This window comes from Lithobates pipiens, unplaced genomic scaffold (assembly GCF_037356315.1).
Source record: "Lithobates pipiens isolate NorthernLeopardFrog02 unplaced genomic scaffold, aLitPip1_a1.2 Scaffold_8, whole genome shotgun sequence".
Lineage (NCBI taxonomy): Eukaryota > Metazoa > Chordata > Amphibia > Anura > Ranidae > Lithobates > Lithobates pipiens.
In genome coordinates this window covers 479,520,086-479,541,614 of record NW_027507903.1, presented here as the reverse complement: position 1 = coordinate 479,541,614, position 21,529 = coordinate 479,520,086, and the positions used below count along the sequence as shown (strand labels likewise).

At 49.9% G+C, this 21,529-nt stretch overlaps 1 protein-coding gene across 1 annotated transcript in view; it reads right to left on the bottom strand.

The window, feature by feature from the left end:
• Positions 1-17,590, bottom strand: part of LOC143962232 (uncharacterized) — a 148,765-nt gene extending 131,175 nt beyond the window's left edge. The window contains exons 1-2 of the mRNA XM_077471562.1: positions 17,153-17,590; positions 3,753-3,888 (exon numbers count right to left, since the gene is read on the bottom strand). Coding sequence (XP_077327688.1) covers positions 3,753-3,888; positions 17,153-17,448 — 432 coding nt within the window. The 5' untranslated portion in view covers positions 17,449-17,590. The remainder of the gene's footprint in view (positions 1-3,752; positions 3,889-17,152) is intronic.
• Positions 17,591-21,529: the final 3,939 nt, after the last annotated feature.

Below are 21,529 nucleotides of genomic sequence, written 5' to 3'. Positions count from 1 at the left end.
GGTTACCTATCTTTCACGGCGCATTGGGTGATTCTTCTGGCAGCTGGGAAGGATGCAGGACAAGGTACAATAGTGTTGGAGGTTGTTTCGCTACCACGCCTACAAAATGCTACTACTGGTGATTGTTATACACCTCTCTTCTCCACCCCCTCCTCTTCTCCTTCCTCCATGGCCTCTTCGTGTGCTTTGTCTTTGGAACGAGCGGTGCTCCGTAGGTGTTCAAGGGGCTATGCGAGTACGCAGGCAAAAAGATGCCATGCTGTGCTTGCGCTGGTGTGCTTGGGGGACAGGAGCCACACTGGAGCAGAGATTCTGTCATCTCTGCAGGGGCAGGCTGAGAGGCAGTTGACACCACACCAGCTTAAGCCAGGAATGGTGGTTTGCGACAATGGCACCAACCTCCTCTCCGCCCTCCGACAGGGACAACTGACCCATGTGCCCTGTCTGGCTCACGTCCTTAACTTGGTTGTGCAGCGGTTCTTGGGCAGGTACCCGGGCTTACAGGATGTCCTGAGGCAGGCCAGGTAAGTCTGTGTATATTTCTGCCGATCATATAATGCCTGTGCTCGGCTGCCTGACCTCCAAAAGGAATTGAACCTGCCCAACAACTGCCTAATCTGTGACATGCCCACTAGGTGGAACTCAACATTGGCCATGCTGCAGCAGCTGCACACGCAGCAGAGGGCCATTAATGAGTACCTGTGCGACTACGGCACCAGGACAGGATCAGTGGAGCTTGGATTTTTTTCCCCACGCCAGTGGGCCATGATCAGGGATGCATGCACAGTCCTGTCACCATTTGAGGAGGCCACGAGGATGATGAGCAGTGACAGTGCATGCATCAGTGACACTGTCCCTCTTGTCCACCTGTTGGAGCACACACTGCGTGGAATAATGGACAGGACACTTGAGGCAGAACAGAGGAAGGAAGAGGAGGACTTCCTTGCCTCTGAAGGCCCCCTTTATTAAGACAGTGTTCCTGCTGGCCCGCCGATCACACAGGAAGAGGATGAGGAGGAGGATTGTGTCAGCATGGAGGTGGAGCCTGGCACATTAAAAGCAGTCTTTTAGGGATGACTTACAGTCCCAAGAAACCCGTGGACTTGTACGTGGCTGGTAGGAGGTAGTTGCGGATCATGTCGTCCTTAGTGACCCAGAGGACTCCGGACCGAATGCCTCAGCTAACCTATACTGCATGGCCTCCCTGATCCTGTAAAGCCTGTGGAAGGATCCTCATATTCATCGGATCAAGGAGAGGGATCATTACTGGCTGGCAACTCTCCTTGATTCATGGTACAAGGGTAAGGTTGCGGACCTTAACTTGCCGTCGCAGAGGGAGCAGAGGATGAGACATCTTTGGGAGGCCGCAGCAGAAAGGTCTGTGCAGCGCGTTCCCAGAGACTGGGAGGTTACAATTGGTCCTGGACAACGTGTTGCTGAGGCTTTGGTCAGTCACAGAAGGAGCGGTGGAGAAGGTGGCCATCTGACCGATGCATTCAGACAATTTTTTAGTCCGCAGCCCCAAGGTATTATCAGTTCCAGCAACCATCGCCAGCGTCTGATTTACATGGTGCAGGAATACCTAGGGGCAAGATCAGACTTGGACACCCTTGCCACCAAAAATCCTCTGGGTTACTGGGTCTTGAGGATGGTTCACCGGCCAGAACTTGCACAGTATGCAATTGACCTACTGGCCTGTCTTGCATCCAGTGTTCTTTCGGAATGCACATTCAGTGCTGCTGGAGGATTTGTAACTGATCACAGGGTGCGCCTGTCCACCTACGCGGTTGATCGTCTGACCTTCATAAAAATGAATCAGTCTTGGATCACCACCAGCTACCAAGCACCTGAAGTTGATGTAACCAAATATATATTTTTTTAAATGCCAGATCCATTCAAGACTGCATATGCTGATGCTGATTGACTATCCTGTTATGCTGAGTTACTATCCTCTTCCTCCTCGATGATCCCCTGATAGCTTGGAAGAACATTTTTGGTTCTGGGTGCTGCCACCAGTGGCTAAGGCCCAATTTTTCAGCCCCTGTTTAACAGGGGCGTGCAATTACAATTTTTGATGCAATAGTTTGCAGCAGGGCTCATTCCTGTGCTCCAACTAGGGTATCTGTGAGGGGTTGCAGTGTTGTGGCACCAGCACCAGTGCCTAAGGCCCAATTTTTCAGCCCCTGTTTAACGGGGGGGGTGTAATTACAATTTTTGATAATATTGATGCAATATTTTGCAGGAGGGTTCATTTCTGCTCTCCAACTAGAGTTTCTGTGGGGTGTTGCAGTGTTGTGGCACAAGTGCCTAAGGCCCAATTTTTGTGCCCCTGTTCAACAGGTGCATGTAATTACAATTCTTGATATAATATTTCACAGCAGAGCCTGTTCCAGCGCCCACCAAGAATTACTGTGAGGGCTTACAGTGTTGTGGCAACACCAACACCCAAATTTCTGCAGAGCCTATAGGGTAGGCCCCTACTTTCAAACATCCATCTTACAAACGTCTCTTACTTGCAAGGAGGAAGGAGACAACCGGAAGTGAGATGAAATCTACACCTAGGAAGGGAAATTCTCTCCTGTAAGAGTTGATATGGGAAAAAACACGTCTCCTCTCCACTGATGCTTTATTCCAATCCTTGTTTTACTAAAAAACCCAAATTTTCAAAAAACATTGGTCATTGGGACAGAATGTGAGGTGGAATCTTCTGAAGAGGTGCACAGACGGAAAAAAAATGTTACAGGGGTGATAATCCTTCCCTATGTTTTCCAAAAAGCTTAGAAATAGTTTTTTTGACTGGAGCTACACGTTAAAAATGTACCAGTTCAAAATTACAAACAGATTCTACTTAACAACAAACCTACATAGTCCCTGTCTTGTTTGCAGCGCCTGTATACTGCTGTGAGTCTATAGGGCCTGGGGCCCCACGCCTATCCTTTTTTTAATTTGGGTAGAGGGTTCCCCTTAATATCCATACAAGACCCAATGGGGCTGGTAATGGGCAGGGGGGTACCCATGCCATTTTTCTCAATGATTTTCATTCATGTTGCCGGGACCAGACATTACATTAAAACCATAAGCAGTATTAAATTACTTTTTTCCCGCTGGAAATGTCATTTTGTGCAGGGACTGTCCTAAACAAGGGACATGTACCACTTCACAGGCATACTATAGACACCCCCAGGCACTATATTTAAAGGAATATTTCACTGTTTTTTTACTTTAAGCATCATTAAAATCAGTCCCGCATTGATACATGTCCCCTGGGGCAGGAGCTGGGTCCCCAAACCCTTTTTAGGACAATAACTTGCATATTAGCCTTTAAAGTTAGCACTTTTGATTTCGAACGTTCGAGTCCCATAGACTTTAATGGGGTTCTAAAGTTTGCGCAAATTTTCGGTCCGTTCGCAGGTTCTGGTGGCAGGGGGGTGTTCAGCTCATCCCTAGTGACAGCATGGTATGAACTTGACTAATCATATTTCACAAGCTGGTGAAGGGGCCAGTAACAATTTATTTTCTACAATATGGAAGGCCATGTTGGGGCCAGGGTGTAATATTCCAAGGGGACTGTAATCAAAACAGTAGAAGTTCAGAAGCATAGCATTTTCTACTTTTTGCATAGTGATGCTGGAGGGTGAGATAATCCAGACGTGAGCGTTATTAGGTACATCTGGATTGGGCGGCATTTTTCCCATAACATTCAATCTAAATCACAAGGCAGGGGGCACAATGTAAGCAGTACTTGCACTCACCACTGGCAGCAGCTGGTTGTCATTCTGAAAAAGTAAAACTTTGATCTCCTCCTCATTCAGTCCACTCAGCTCACTGGCTTTTAGCACAGCATAGTTGTGGTCAGAGAAGACATTGTGGGAGAATCTGCAGCGTGGCCTGGAATAAAAGAACACCATGGATTCTAATTCTTGGTGGAGATGGGTGTAAAGAATTAGAAAAAAAAATTGCAAAAAACATGTACAAATTTACTAAATCAATTTCATAGACACCAAAAAAAATCATAAAATTACAATAAAATGCAAAACATATGTGTTGTTATAGTGTGGAAATGTGGGTGGGGCCTATCGCTATTGGAAATGGCAGATTTGTTATTATTGGAAATGTGGAATGGACTTGTCACTGTTGGAAATGTAAACAGGGTCTGTCACTATTGAAAATATGGGCAGGGCCAGTCACTATTTGGCTAAACCTAGAACTAGTGGTATTGTGGGTGTTGCTTGTCACTAGTGGAAATGTGGGTGGGACCTACCACTATTGGAAAAGGTGGGTGAGACAGGGCACTATTGGAAATGTGGGTGGGGCCTGGAACTCTGGAAATGTGGATGGGGCAAACCTGGCATTGTAAAAATGTGGGCAGGGTTTGTCACTACTGGAAATGTGGGATTGGCCTGTCACTATTTTGAATGTGGTTGGGGCCTGTCACTGTGAAAATATGGGTGGGGCCTATCACTATTAAAAATGTGGGTGGGGCTTGTCATTATTGGAATTTGGGCGTGGTCTATCACTATTGAAAATGTGTGCAGGATCTGACTCTATCTCAAATGTGGGCAGGTGTGTCACTATTGAAAATGTGGGCAGGACCTGTCACTATTGGAAATGTGGGCATGGCCTGCCACTGCTGGAAATGTGGGCAGGGACTGCCACTATTGGGAATGTGGGTGGGGTTTTTCACTGTTGGAATTGTAGGCAGGGCAAAACCTGGCACTAGTGGAAATGTGGACAGGGCTCTGCACCTGGTGGAAATGTAGGTGGAGTTTGTCACTAGTGGAAATGTGGGTGAGGCCTGTCATTTTTGAAACGTGTGCGAGGCTAGTTACTTTTGAAAATGTGGGTGGGGCTTGCTATTGGAATTGTGGGCAAGGCCTAGCACTATTGGAAATGTGGGTGCGGCTTGTCATAATTGGAAATGTGAGGGGTTAATTGTTTATAAGTCTTAGGCCGCGTACACACGGGTGGATTGTCTGCCCAACTTAGTCCGCTGAACCGTGTTTCAGCGGACAATCCGCTCGTGTGTGGGCTTCAGCGGACTTTTTCAGCGGACAGTCTGACGGACTTAGTCTTTCGGAATTTCCGTAATTTTGTCCGTCCAAACTTGGTTTCAGCGGACAATCCGCTCGTGAGTAGGCTAGTTCGACGGACTAAGTATGGCGCATGCTCAGAAAGGATTTACACGGCGAAGGTTGCATTGCAGTGTATTGGACGTCGAATTTCTAGTCCCGTCGTACGTGCCGTACACGTCATCGCGCAAGCTTTCGGCGGACTGTCTGTTCATCGTGTGTGGTCAAGTCCGTTCATTCAAAATTACGACGGACTGTCTGTCGGATTGTCTGACGAACTTAGTTGGGCAGACAATCCGCCCGTGTGTACGCGGCCTTACATGAACTATGGTCAGAAAGGTGGACTAAACCTAAAAAAAATGTTTGGGCTGAAATTGGGCTTTTAAAAAAAAACTAACTTTATGACATTTAAAGACTCTTTGCAGCCATTTCTTGTAAACCTAAACAAGGACCTCCATGGCAGGAACACTGGGTAGTTTCAGATTTAGAATTATTTGTTTATATGATATTTTAATAATTAGCTTTACTTTAATTACTTATTAACATGCATTACATATTTTGTTAGGTTTGATTGCTGACTCTACACACAAGGAACATGGGAGGGCCTGTCACTGTCAAAAATGTGGGTGGGGCCAGCCACTACCAGACATGTGGGTGGGGTCTGTCATAGTGGAAATGTGGGTGGGGTCCATCACTATTGGCAATGTGGGTAGGGCTGTCGCTCTTGGAAATGTGGGCGGGGCCTGTCACAATTGGGATAAACCTGTCACTAGTGGAAATGTGCGCAGGGCTTGTTACTAGTGGAAATGTGGGTGGGACTTGCCACTATTAGAAACGTGAATGGGACCTGGTACTATGGGAAATGTAGGCAGGGAGTGGCACTGGGGAATTGTGGGTGAGGCCAAACTTGGCACTGTGGAAATGTGGGCAAAGGTGCACTATAACCATGTTTATGAACCTTTGTATCTTCTCCAAGGGCTCGCACCATTCAATGAATGCTATAAGAGGATTGAGTGATGTCTTGTGCCATTAGCTGTCCCCTGAAGATGTCAGTAGACAAAGCGCATTGGCAGTAACGTCATAAATTGCTGAAAGTTGGAGCGATGTGCCAAAATTGCATATCAGTTTGTTGCTACAATGATTGGAATTTTGTAAGTACATGACTTATGACTTAAGCCGCGTACACACGGGCGGACTGTATGGCCTACTTAGTCCGTCATACAATCCGACGGACAGTCCGTCATACTTTCGAATGAACGGACTTGACCACACACGGATGAACAAACAGTCCGTCGAAAGCTTGCGCGATGACGTGTACAGCACGTACGACGGGACTAGAAATAGGAAGTCCAATACACAGCAATGCACCCTTCCGCCGTGTAAATCCTTTCTGAGCATGCGCCATTCTTAGTCCGTCGAACTAGCCTACTCAAGAGCGGATTGTCCGCTGAAACCCAAGTATGACGGACAGTATTTCGAAAATTCCGAAATAGTACACCAGACTGCACGCTGAAAAAGTCCGCTGAAGCCCACACACGAGCGGACTGTCCGCTGAAATGTGTTTCGGCGGACTAAGTAGGCCATACAATCCGCCCGTGTGTACGCGGCTTTAGTATATGTAAACCCTCACCTTGTAAAATAAGTTGTAAAATATTTTCAGTTTAAAATAGAAACAAAAAGGCAAAACATTTGTGTATACATATAAAAAATATATAAATACCTTTTTTCCCATTTTTATAACTAAGTAATCACAGTCCCTCTGTTCTGAGCTGCATAAGAAGCTCAGGGAGAAGAAACAACAGCACACTGGTCTTCTCAGTGAATGGCATTGCGTGGGAAGGGGGTATGTCAGCACAAGTCTGATCATTGGAGGAGAGCAGGCCAAGTTCCAGCACAGCTAGAGAACTGACCACACTGTGATCTCATGAGTGTGGTCAGTTTTTGATGGAAAAGCAGAGGAACTGGCAGGCACAACAGGGATTTCACACATAAGAAGCAATACAAAGAGAACAGGATACTTTCTCATACAAGTACATGGTACAGCAGGCACATATCAGGAATAGAAAATGTTGGGTTTACATAACATAGCCTTTTAGCCCTGTTAATGCACTATAGCAGCTGTCATTAAATGGCGGCCCGTGGTCCGAGTCCGGACCGAGTGGAGCTTCTGCCCGGACCGCCGTGCCGCGAGCGTAGTAAATTACAGCAATCACTGGTTTGCTGGGACCGCGGGCTTCCCCAGCAACCAGTGACGCTGCACGCATGCGCCCGCCCCCTGCTCCTGGCCGTGTCTCTCGGAGCTGAAGAGACACTCACGCTCACGGGCAGTAGGGGTGTGACGTCACATGCGCGCCCCGCCCCCACTGCTGCACGCGGTTCCCTATTCCCGGGTCCTGGCTCTCCTTGCCAGACAGCTTCAGTTGTGCCCTCCCTCCTGCAGTTAAGGTATGTGGGCACATTAGTGATCATTCATGAGACTGTTTTTATTGTGCACACTGTTGGGCATATTTTAAGGGGCACACTGATAGGTATATTATTAATATGCACAATGCTGGGCTTTTTTTGTAAGGAGCACATGGGTATATTTTTTATGTGCACACTGATGGGCATGTTTTGTTAAGGTGCCCCTTAACAAAATATGCCCATTGGTGTGCACATTAAAAAATATACCCATCGGCGTGCCCCTTAAAATAAAATGTGCCCATCAGCGTGCCCCTTAACATAAAATAAGGGTCACGCTGATGGGCACCTTTTATGTTAAGGGGTACTCCGATGGACAAATTTTATTTTACGAGGCACGCTGATGGGTATATTTTTAATGTGCACATCAATGGGCATATTTTGTTAAGGGGCACGCTGATGGGCACATAAAATGTGCACTACAAAATATGCCCATCGATGTGCACATTAAAAATATACCCATCAGCATGCCCCTTAAAATAAAATGTGTCCATCAGAGTGCCTCCTAACATAATAGGCGGCCATCAGTGTGACCCTTATTTCATGTTAAGGGGCACGCTAATGGGCATATTTTATTTTAAGAGCAACACTGATGGGTACATTTTATATTAAAAGGTGCACTCTGATGGGCAAATTTTAAGTTAAGGGGCACGTTTTGTTGTGTCCATCAGAGTGCCCCTTAATATAAAATGTGCCCATCAGCATGACCCTTATTTTATGTTAAGGGGCACCCTGATGTGCACAGTTTATATTAAGGGAGACTCTGATGGGGACATCTGATGTAAGGGGACACTCTGACAGGAATGCCTGATGTAAAGGGGCACTGTGATGGGGGCACCCGATTTAAAGACGCACTGTGATGGGGGGCACCTGATGTACAAGGGCACTGTGATGGGGGCACCTGATGTACAAAGGCACTGTGATGGGGACACCTGATGTACAGGGGCACTGTGATGGGGACACCTGATGTACAGGGGCACTGTGATGGGGACACCTGATGTACAGGGGCACTGTGATGGGGACACCTGATGTACAGGGGCACTGTGATGGGGACACCTGATGTACAGGTGCACTGTGATGGGGACACCTGATGTACAGGAGCACTGTGATGGGGACACCAGATTTAAAGAAGCACTGTGATGGGGACACCTGATTTAAAGAAGCACTTGTGATGGGGACACCTGATTTAAAGAAGCACTGTGATGGGGACACCTGATGTAAAGGGGCACTGTGATGGGGACACCTGATGTAAAGGGGCAATGTAAAGCTATCCTAGTTCCAACTGTCCACATGTTTAATATTGTAACTGAAACTTGACAATAAATATTGTTGAAATGCTAAGGAAATTGTACATTTCTCATGTTTTTGATAGATATACAGTGACTACAATCTTTCTGAGTCATAGCACAGACTTGAGATTCGGACCTCCGCCCAAAGAAAATTTTGGCGACCGGACCTCCTTTAATTTTAATTCATTACCCCTGCACTATAGTGTGCTTTATTCTCTTCCTTGCCAGGTTGTACATCACTGTGATTACATTGAATGGGGTGATGTACTGCCACCATACTGAGAGTATCACCATATGAAAGATATGTAACCTTTGATGCTTTTTCTGGTTCAAGTGGCAATTATTACCAACCTGATATTAATAACATATGACCTCATATCTCCAGAGGTCTAGTGTTCTGGTAAGCAGATGATGTAGGAGCTTCCTTGGTAAAGGTATAATGAAAGAAAAAAGGTGACTAGAATACCAGTCAAAGGGAAGCTGCTTTCACGGGACACACGTGGCGTATCAAAAACAACCAAGCTAAATTAAAGTGGTTGTAAAGGCAGAAGGTTTTTTTTATCTCAATGCATTCTGCGCATTAAGACAGGGCTTGACAAATTTGCTTGGAATCTAGGAGCCAGCTAAAAAAAATTAGGAGCCAGGTTTTTTTTTTTTTTAAAAAGAACAGTGAAAAAATAAAAAGTTTAAGTTAACATAAATAATTTTAAACGTGCCCCGTCCCGCCGAGCTCGCATGCAGAAGCGAATGCATACTTGAGTAGCGCCCGCATATGAAAGTGGTGTTCAAACCACACATGTGAGATATCGCCGCGATCGGTAGAGCAAGAGCAATAATTCTAGCTCCAGAACTCCTCTGTAACTCAAAACATGCAACCGGTAGAATTTTTTTAAAACATTGCCTATGGAGATTTTAAAGGGTAAAAGTTTGTTGCCATTCCACAAGCGGACGCAATTTTGAAGCGTGACATGTTGGGTATCAATTTACTCCGCGTAACATTATCTTTCACAATCTAAAAAAAAAAATTGGTTTAACTTTACTGTTGTCTTATTTTTTAATTAAAGTATTTTTTCCCCAAAAAAGTGCACTTGTAAGACCGCTGCGCAAATACGGTGTAACAGAAAGTATTGCAAAAGCTACCATTTTATTCTCTAGGGTGTTATAATAAAAATATATATATAATGTTTGGGGGTTCTAAATAAAGGGAAGGAGATGGGAAGGAAAACAGACAGGGGAAGCTCTATTAGCATAGGTGGTTGTCTTGTCACACCAACGGCCACCACAAGATGGCGTCATATTCAAGAAGGAACCATAGGACTGCAAAAGGCAGCCTCAATTACGGGCATGGCCCAACGCGATCGCGCCGGGGGGTTGGGGGACGTTGTTACACGGAGATACCTCAGCTATGCCGCCCCAGGCTCCAGGTCGCTAATTCTAGTCTCAAATGCGACCTGGCGCCCGGGGTTTGTCGAGCCCTGCATTAAGATATAAAGACTTCTGTGTGCAGCAGCCCCCCTAATACTTACCTGAGCCCAATCTGGATTCAGTGATGTTACACAAGAAACTTGGCTGTCCAGAACTCTCCCTCCTCATTCGGTGAGACAGCCACAAAGTGGCGAAATGAACAGGGTTGCAGGAGTTGCACTTGCGACTGGGCCCTTGAGTTTTGCCACAGTAGGGGGGCCCGCCGCTCGGGAGTTAGTACACTCGCTGGTCATTCACAGGCACACAGTCCCCGCCTGCCCCACCCATCCTCGCCGCCCACATTTACGGGCACACTGCACAGTCCCCTCCCTCTCCACCTTCCCTCACGGGCACAGTCCCCGCTCGCTCTGACCATCCTCCCCGCCCACACGCACGGGCACACTGCACAGTCCCCACCTGCTCTGCCCATCCTCTCCGCCCTCCCGCACAGGCACAGTCCCTGCCCGCTCCACCCATCCTCTTCGCCCGCTCCGCCCATCCTCCCTGCCGCCACTCTCGGGCACACTGCACAGTCTCTGCCTGCTCCGCCCTCACTCATGGGCAAAGTCCCCGACCACTCCGCCCATCCTCTCTGCCCGCACTCACGGATACTCACAGGCCTCGTCCAGGCATGTACTGGCCATTGGGACTACAGGGAGTTTCCCGGTGGACCGATGGCTCAGTGGGCCGGTCAGGTGCAGTCCTGGAGCTGATCCTCTCCGACAGTGAGTGATCACGATTTCACTTCTGTTAGGTGGAGCAGCTTCCGACAGTTGCTGAAGAGAGCATTAGGCCTTCTGCTCCCTCCAGCCTGCAGGGGGAGAGACAGCTGGCAGACGTTCCATTCTCTCTCCCCTTATCACTTATCACATGACTGGAAAGAGGAACGAGAAGCTGCCATCAAAACTGAGTACACGTGGGAGGGGGAGGAGAGGAAGGACACTCTGATGTAAGGGGAAGTGCTGATGGAGACACTCAAAATTAAAGTGGGCCAGTCATGATGAAGTCCAGGGCCAAATTTGTGTCCCAGTCCAGCCCTGGCCCCGTCCATCCTCTCTTCCCTCCCAAGCAAGTCCTAGCAAGGAGGGGGAAGCAAGTGATTTGCGAGTGAGTGGCACTGATCCCCACACCACTACCACTGCTGCCACTGATACCCCCCACCACCACTACTGCCACTGACTGATACCCCACACCACCAATACTGCCACTGATTCCCCCACCACCACTACTGCCACTGATACCCCCACCACCACTGCTCCCACTGATTCCCCCACCTCCACTACTGCCACTGACTGATACCCCCACCACCACTACTGCCACTAATAACCCCCACCACCACTTCTGCCACTGATACCCCCACCACCACTACTGCCACTGATTCTTCCCACCACCACTACTGCCACTGATTCCCCTCATACACCACCACCACTACTGCCACTGATACCCCCACCACCACTACTGCCACTGATACCCCCACCACCACTACTGCCACTGATCCCCCCCATGCCACCACCACTACTGCCACTGATTCCCCCCACACCACCATAACTACTGCCACTGATACCCCCCCACGCCACCACCACTACTGCCACTGATACCCCCACCACCACTACTGCCACTGATTCCCCTCATACACCACCACCACTACTGCCACTGATACCCCCACCACCACTACTGCCACTGATCCCCCCATGCCACCACCACTACTGCCACTGATTCCCCCCACACCACCATAACTACTGCCACTGATACCCCCCCACGCCACCACCACTACTGCCACTGGTACTCCCACTACCACTACTGCCATTGATTCCCCCCACATCACCACCACTACTGCCATTGATACCCCTCCCACCACTATTACTGCCACTGATACCCCCACCACCACTACGGCCACTGATTTCCCACCACCACCACTAGTGCCACTGATACCCTCCACACCACCACCACTTCTGCCACTGATTTACCCCCCCACCCCACCACCACAACTAGTGTCACTGATAACCCCTACAGCACCACCACCACTAATGCCACTGATTTACTACCACCACTGATACCCCCCACACCACCATGACCACTGCTGCCACTGATCCCACCCTTCAACCACCATCATTGCCACTGATCCCATTCCCTCCCCACCACTCTGCCACTCATCCCATCCAATCCCCCCTTCAACTACCACTCATCCCATCCCCCCAACCACCACCCTCGCCACTGATCTCATCCTCCCACCACCACCGCTGCCACTCATTTCATCCAGTGCCCCCCACCACTTCCACTCATCCCATCCCCCCAACCACCACCTCTGCCACTTATCCCATTCAATCACCACCATAACTACTGCCACTGATACCCCCCACGCCACCACCACTACTGCCACTGATACCCCCACCACCACTACTGCCACTGGTACTCCCACTACCACTACTGCCACTGATTCCCCCCACATCACCACCACTACTGCCACTGATACCCCTCCCACCACTATTACTGCCACTGATACCCCCACCACCACTACGGCCACTGATTTCCCACCACCACCACTAGTGCCACTGATACCCTCCACACCACCACCACTTCTGCCACTGATTTACCCCCCCCACCCCACCACCACAACTAGTGTCACTGATACCCCCCACAGCACCACCACCACTAATGCCACTGATTTACCACCACCACTGATACCCCCCACACCACCATGACCACTGCTGCCACTGATCCCATCCTTCAACCACCATCATTGCCACTGATCCCATTCCCTCCCCACCACTCTGCCACTCATTCCATCCAATCCCGCCCTTCAACTACCACTCATCCCATCCCCCCAACCACCACCCTCGCCACTGATCTCATCCTCCCACCACCGCTGCCTCTCATTTCATCCAGTGCCCCCCACCACTTCCACTCATCCCATCCCCCCAACCACCACCTCTGCCACTTATCCCATTCAATCCCTCCTACCACTGATCCCACCACCCTTGCCACTGTTCCCATCCCCCCTCACCACTGCCACCCACCCCATCCCCCCACCACCACTGCCACTCATCCCATCCCCCCACTACCACCACTGCTGCCACTGATCCTATCCCCACCCAACCACCACTGCTGCCACTGATCCCACCCCCCACCACCACCCCTGCCACTCATCCCAGGGGCATAACTACAGGGGTCACATTTGCAATGGCGCACATGTTGCCCATGTACACCTGGATGGGGCATATAGAGGAACAAATCCCCTCCATTTTTCTCCTGCAGCCGCTAAAATCCTGCTTCTTCTCCTCTCCCTCCCATAGGCATTCAGTGGCTGCAGGAGGAAAATGGAGGGGATTTGTTCCTCCATATGCTGCCCCTCCTATCCAGGTCCTGCTGCCCCCGAGATCAGTGGGAAGGGCCCTGGCCAGAGGTCAGGGGGGCCCTTCATGGTTTCTTGCACCGGGGCCCTGAAGGTTTTAGTTACGTCACTGGCTCCCTCTGCTTTCAATCAAAGTCAGTCAGACAATGAGGAGAAAGATGGGGCAGGGGTGGACCACGGCTCCATGTCTGAATGGACACACAGAGCTGCGGCTCGGCTCGGGTGCTCCTATAGCAAGCTGCTTGTTGTGGGGGCACTCAACAGGAGGGGAGCGGCCAGTAGTGCCGAAGAGGGACCAGAGAAGAGGAGGATCTGAGCTGCTTTGTGCAAAACCATTACACAGAGCAGGTAACATGTTTGACATGTTTGTTATTTTTAACAAAACAAAAAACGAGACTTTAGTATCACTTTACGTAAATACAGAATATCTTTATAAATGTCAAATATTGAATGAAAATAGAAAATAGTATCAAAAAGCACACGCATATATAAATACCCTTCTTCCACCAATAAAAAAGGGTATTTTTTATTGGTGGAAGAAAGGTATTTATATGTGTTATTCCCCACCCTGCACAGCCAGGCACACCCTGTTTTCACAGCACATTTGAAGCAAGGAACAGTCCAGTTCTTTGTTTTGTATTTTTATTAGGGGGTTAAACTTTGATAAATTAAATAAAATAAAAATACTGACACCACTCCCCCCTGCCCCATCAGCACTGTCCACTGCCCCAACCCCCCCCCCCCCCCCCCCAAAAAAAAAACATTGTGAAAAAAATAAAAACATATTAATTGTAAAAATATCAATATGTAAAAATACAACAAAATACTGACAACCTCTAGTGCCACATACTCCCCGTCCCCTTCCCCAGAAGCACTAAATGATTTAAAAAATGATTTAAAAAAAATTTGCACGGGGGGGGGTGGAGGGTCTGGGGAGGGATCTTCGGGGCACAAAGCACCACCTCACTGAGGTGGGTGGAGAAGCAGCGCAGGAGGAAGAGCACGCCAGGAAGTTGGGACTTGGGACTCACGTGACTGGCTAGGGCTGCAACTTTACTTGACCCCAGCCCCCAGGGCAGGGACATCACTCCCCCCCCAGGACTGGAGGAGGCCATGCAAGGACCTGCTGAGCTGGTACGGGCAGCTGTCATGAGCTGAGAGACCCTAACACCCCCAGGGCCAGCTGACCCCACCTCCCATCTATCTCCCCCCCTGCCCATTTATCCTACCCCATTGCCCTCCCAGTACCTCAAAAAAGGCCTTAGCACTGTGGGTCCTGTTGGGAGCTGGCCTGTAGGTCCTGCTGGGAGTTGGCCATGGTCTGTGGCTCACAGGCCATGGCCAGCTCCCAGCAGTACCCACGGGTCAGCGGTCGGCAGGACCCACAGGTCAGTGCACAGACCCGCTTTGCAGGGCCGATCCCGGGTGGGTGCACCGCGATCTGGGGCAGAGGGAGGGATTTCACTGTGCCCATTGGGCTGCTCATTGCATTACACAGAGCGGGGATCTTCCGCTTACCTGGTGGCCACTGTCATTTGAAGTCCCGCCTCCTGGATCAGCTCCTATGATAGACAACACACTGGTGACGTCTATCATAGGAGCCAGTCCAGGAGGCGGGACTTCATATGACAGGGGCAGCACTGGGTAAGCGGTAGACCCCCGCACTGTGTAATCTGGTGGCTCTCCTCTCTCTGCATTGCAGGCTGCATTGATGGACACTGATCAGGCTGCACTGATAAAGCTGTGCTGATGGGCAATGGTGATGCTGTACTGATGGGCACTGATAAGGCTGCATTGATGGGCACTGATCAGGCTGCATTGATGGGTACTGGTGACACTGGACTTATGGGCACTGGTGACACTGCTTTGATGGGCACTGATCAGGCTGCACTGATGAGGCTGCATTGGATAGGCACTGATCAGGCTGCATTTGTAGGCACTGATGAGACTGCACTGATGGGCACCGATCAGGGTGCCCTTGTGAATAATTAATATGCAAGCAATTAACTCACAGAGACATGTAATGTGTAATGTGAGGGGGAAAGTGTTGGGTATCGGCGCCACAATAAAAAAAAAATGTGTTGATTATATACCAATGCTGCACCTAAAATTTGTGAAAAACTAATAACAATGCAAAAATATATATATAAAGGGTGCAAAGGAAACAACTCAAAAAACAAATATAACATATGTGTGTCTGATTAATAAAGTGCACAATAAATATAAACCATCATAAATATTCATAATAATCATATGTGAACATATCTTCTTGTGTATACTCCGACACCATGAAAAATAAAGTACACGACTGCTTCAGTGTTAAGTCAAAGCAAGTTTACTGAAGAACGTGTACACTTTATTTTTCACGGCGTTGGAGCATACACAAGAATATATATATATATATATTTTTTTTTATGTGATGGGTAAGAGTTGGTTCACACAGGGACAGCACGGCTGCCTCAAGCGACCTGCACACGACTTCAGCGACGGCTTGCAAAATGACTTCTGTATAGAAGTCAATGCAAGTCGTTTGAAGTCGCCCCAAAAGTAGTACAGGAACCTTTTTCTAAGTCGGAGCGACTTGAGTCATTCCTATTAGAACGGTTCCATAGTACAGAATGGGACACGACTTGTGAGGCGGCTAAGTCGCCTGACAAGTCGTCCCTGTGTGAACTGGGTCTAATAGTATAAAACGTATCAGTTATCAAAAACATAACATAAAAAAACAAAAGAAATATAATGCCCAGATGCTGTCATTACATGATCCCTGCTGAGCAGGCAGGTGACAGGTCAGTGTCTGCTGCACTGTGCAAAGAGGACACGGACACAGTGCTGCTCTCCTCTATGGTGAAATCGGATGGAAACAGACCGTCTGTCCGTTTCCAACTGATCTAATCCAATCCACCAGACGGATGGAAAATAGGACCACCATCCATCAGTTATTTAGTGTGCAGGATCGGATCAGATGGTGGCAGGTGTTGACATCTGCCGCTCCATAGAGGAGACTGGAGGGTCCGCTCAGGTCTGGCTGAAAAACTGACAGGTGGACCTGATTGGACCGCTAGTGTGAAAGGACCCTTAGAACTTTTAATAACTAACTGTGCAGCGTGAAGGCCCTTCTGATAGAACACAAATAAAATGAATGGTTTAGATAGCTGCTTCCCATACACACTAAATCTAAAGAATATTGCAGCCTTAGATTGTAAAATGTTTGGTTAATTTTAAACCTATACTTCCAGATTCACCCCAATGCCCCCAACTAAACTACCTAGGGTAACAGTTTTGTGTCTCTGAACCCACACAGTAACCATTTTCTTGCCCAGATACTCCTGCATTCTCATGCTCCATACCCCCAATAACCTTAGATCTATACTTAGGATCGCCTTCCTTTTGCTCCAGCATTTCCGACACCTTCCTTTTGCTCAAACATTTCCGACACCTTCCTTTTGCTCCAGCATTTCCCACACCTTTCCTTTGCTCCAGCTTTTCTGACACCTTCCTGTTGCTCCTGAACCTACCTCCGGTTTGGGAGACACTGGCCCCTCAGGTAGTCACGGCAAAGGTGCAGTTTATGGCATTTTCCCTCCTCTTCTTCCTCGCCCTTCGGGTGCAGGTAGTTGGTGCAAATCCTCAGGGGGCTCCGGGCCAGTACAAACTGAGAACTCTGTGGGAATCTGAGCAGCTCTTCTTGCAGGATCTGCTCAATCTGCTTTGCTGAGATATCCAGTAGATTGACCAACTGATTTCTCTCTAGTCGACCGCTGTGTGAACAAAGCAGCTTGGTCAGATAGGCAGTGACTGTGGGGTCGGACATACTGCCAGGGACCCAATACAGACTAATATCTGAGGCCCCTGATATGGCTTAATGTCTGCTGAAATGTCCTTGTTTGTATCTTTGTGAGTTTGAGGTTAGAACAGAGAAAAGCAGAGGGTGGGTTATCCACATCATGTCTGAGAATAGAAACTGAAAGTGAGCAGCGTTGCCAATGTACACAGGGCAGACTATATTTCTTGTGTTTGGGGGGAATGGGGGTGGGGGAACAAAGAGAATAACAGCAACTGCAGATCACTGGCACTGAAAACTATTTTATTGCCATTGCCCAGTTCTGAAGCTGGGAAGATAGACAATTTCTTCTCTCTTTCTTCATTGTCCTTATCTATTTTCCCTTTCTCCCTCTCTCCATTTCTTTCTCTCTCTCCTTTCTCTTCTCTCCCACTCTCTTTCTCCTTTAAAGGCTAATTTCACCTTTGGGGAAAAAATAATAAATGTACAAGATTTTGCAGAAAAATCTGGCCAGTTTGAATGTGACATCAGTTGCACGGGAGAGAAGCCCCCGCTGGCTGTTAAGGGGTGTGCGGGGATGTGCTGGAGCCTTTGACATGTTAATCTAAATGTGGGTTTAACATGTAACATGCTCGAAAACTGGACTTGGCCTTTAAAGGGGAGAGCCAGTTGGGCATTTTTTTTTTTAAAGTCAGCAGCTACAAACACTGTAGCTGCTGACTTTTAATAAGCACACTTATCTGTCCTGGGTGCCTGTGATGTTGGCCGCCCGAGGCCGACCATCCCTCAGCTCTCGGGTCACGGCGCCGCCATTCCAGCTAAGGGAAACAGGCAGTGGAGCCTTGCGGCTTCACTGCCCATTTCCTACTGCGCATGCACGAATCGCGCAGCGCTTTGTGAATGGTGAGCGCTGTGTTCTGGGACACACACAGTTCCCAGAACACACCGCGCCCCAATCACTAGAAGACGACGTGAGGAGGAGAAGACTGAAGATCACCGCGGAATAGAAAGAGGCAGATTAGGACGATCTGCCTAGCAACAGGCATTTGTGGTAATTTTTTTCCTCCAATTTTTTTAGGAAAATTTTTAGGCATTTTTCTATTTTTTAACTGGCCCTCCACTTAGCTGGGCACACATTATGCCGCGTACACACGATCAAACAAGCGGGTGGAAAAGTCCGGCAAACTCAAGTCCGCCAAACAATCCCCCCGTCATACTTTGAATGTAGTTTTACACTCCAATCTTCCCGCCGGACTCGCATTTCGGCGGACAATCCGACCGTGTGTATGCCAGTCCGCCGTACTTTTGAAATGAACAGACTTTTCCCGCCCGGAGAAAAGTCCGCTCATTTCGAGCGGGTCTCCAGGTAGGCGGGGCCCGCGAAGGAGACGTCGCTGGCCCCGCCGCCTGGTATGGACGGCGTGAGGGTCCCCCCAAAGTCCACAACAGACCCTAAGGCGGCGGCGGCGGCGACAGAAGACCGGGCCACCACCTGTAAAAGAGCTAGAAAAAGGAGCGGTGGCCCGGCAGAAGAACCGAAGAGGGGGACAAGACCCCCGAAGTCGGAAGAAGAGGCCGGCGGCGAGGAAGAAAGCCGGGCTCCTCCGCTAGCAAAAGAGCTACAAGAAGATAGCGGAGGAGTCCGGCGAGAAGACCCCCCGAAGACGGAAGACCCCCGGAGCTGTGCAATAAACTATTTTATCTTGTGTGTTGTGTTTTTTTTGTACTTTTATTTTACAGGTGAATGGGTAGGGGTACATTGTACCCCATACTCATTCACATAGGGTGGGGGGCCGGTGGGGCTCCCGGATTCCGATAAGCCCCTGCCCGCAGACCCCGACAACCAACGGCCAGGGTTGTCGGGAAGAGGCCCTTGTCCTCATCAACATGGGGACAAGGTGCTTTGGGGTGGGGGGCCGCGCGACCCCCCCTTCCCCAAGGCACCCCCCATGCTGAGGGCACGCGGCCTGGTACGGCTCAGGAGGGGGGGGGGCGCTCGCTCGTCCCCCCTTTCCTGGCCGGCCGGGTAGCGTGCTCGGACAAGGGTCTGATGTGGACGCCGATTTTTTTCGGCGTTGGTTTTCCCCTTTAAGCCAATACCAGGTGGCGGGGCCAGCAACGTATCCTTCGCGGGTCCCGCCTACCTGGAGACGCGCTCGAAATGAGCGGACTTTCCTCCGCATGTGTGGGCGAGTCCGTTCATTTCAAAAGTAGGGCGGATAGTACGGCGGACTTAGTACGCCGTATTAGTCCGCTGAAAAAGTGCCGTGTGTGGGCAAGTAGTCCGTTCGGAAAGTCCGACGTACAGTCTGGCGGGAAGTCCGCCAGACTAAGTACGTCGGACAGATGGCTACGTGTGTACGTGGCTTTAGAAGTTTTTTTCATTCAACCAAGTGAGCTGAATGAAAAAGCTGAGAGTTTGCCATACTAACACAAGCAATGTTAGTGCAATGATCTCCCTCATTGTGCTATTGTATTCTGACAGCAGGAACCCCCGCCCCACCCCGCCAGAACACACTGATCAGTACTGGCTGCCTTTGGCTTCACTCTCCCTCTCCATTCTCTCTCTCCTCCATCTTTCTCTCTAAGCCCTGGTTCACACTGGTGCCATTTGACAGTTCAAAATCACATGAGTTGCACCCCATTGCTGGCACTGAAGATGTTCAAATCATTGCGTCTGAAGTCACAGTGACTGAAAAAGGTTGCTGCACTACTTTTTGGGGAATTCATTTCGACTTGCATAGACTTTTGTTGAATTAAGTCGCAAGCCACAATTAAATCAGAGATACAAATTGCACTGATGTGCAGCTTTAAAATCTCACTGAATTAGTGTAAGGCTGACCACAGGTCAGCCTGTATTTGTAGGGGGAATCAGGCTGCATAAAGCCTGCCCTCCTCTGCTTCCTCCTCTCGTGGACGTTGGCTCTTGTTGGCTGACGTCACTTCCGGCGGGTCAGAGGAGGACATTCTGGCACTCATAGACGGGGGTGCTTCTGGCCCCCGCCGGCTTCGTTTGTGGGCATCTGTCAGCTTCCTACGGAGAGGGGGGTTCACCCGCCGGCAGCCTTTGTCTGCACGGGGGAGCCTTTCTCTCGCCCGCCTCCTTCTCCGGCTGCCTCTGCTGGAGGGGAGGGGGGAGGGAGGTTTTCTGTCACAGGCTTTCCCCCATGTGGTTCTGCTGGGGGGTTCGTCCGCAGCATTTGTTTCCACGGGGGAGCCTGTCGCCCGCCCACCTCCTTCTCCCGCTTTCACTCCTGGAGGGGAGGGTGCCAGGCTTCCCCTGTGTGGTGCTGCTGGGGGAGGGGTTGCCGGCGGCTCCTGTCTCCACAAGGGAGCCCTTCTCCCGCCCGCCTCCTTCTCTGGCTGCCTCTGCTGGAGGGGAGGGGGGCGGGAGGTATTCTGTCACAGGTTTCCCCCATGTGGTTGGGGGGTGATTCCGGGAACGTCTTCGCCTTCACTGTTCTCTGTGGACATCTCCACATGGAGCCCATGGGATGGCTGTCGCTGATGTCCTCTCTGTGTTGTGGTGACTCTGTGACAAGGTGCAGGTGGGTGGAGGAGTGCCCTGGGGTGTCCCCACGTGTGCTTTTGAGGCTGTGGCCTGGGTTGTTTTCTCACCTGGGGGACTTTTGGGTGGGGGGGCACACCTTGATGTACTCGGTTACTATGGTTATGATTCCCTAGAAAGAGCTCATATGACTCTCCTAATTTACAAACTGGTTGTGCCACTGCTGGAGGGGAGGGGGGAGGGAGGAGGTAGCTGCGGGCTCTCCCTCCCGCCTCTCTCCCCATGTTGTTTCGGCGCCCCACCTCCTCTCCAGGTATTCATGCTGGGGGGGTGTTTCATTCCCCGCCAGCTCCACTCGTTGACCCCTTTTCCCCCGGTTGTTCCGCGGGGGATTGTGTTCGGCCACCTGATGACTCCTCCGTCTCCATGGGGGCCCGCTTCTCCTGCCCGCTGGCTTGCCGCGGGGGGGTTCGGGTGTTTCTGCCAGGGGGTGGGGGGGAGTTCAGGTCGCCTGTGTTGCTTCTCACGCCTGCCTCCTTCTCCTGAGGGTTCTGCTGGGATGGAGGATTCGGTCGTCTGGTTCTGCCGGGGGAGGGGGGGGGT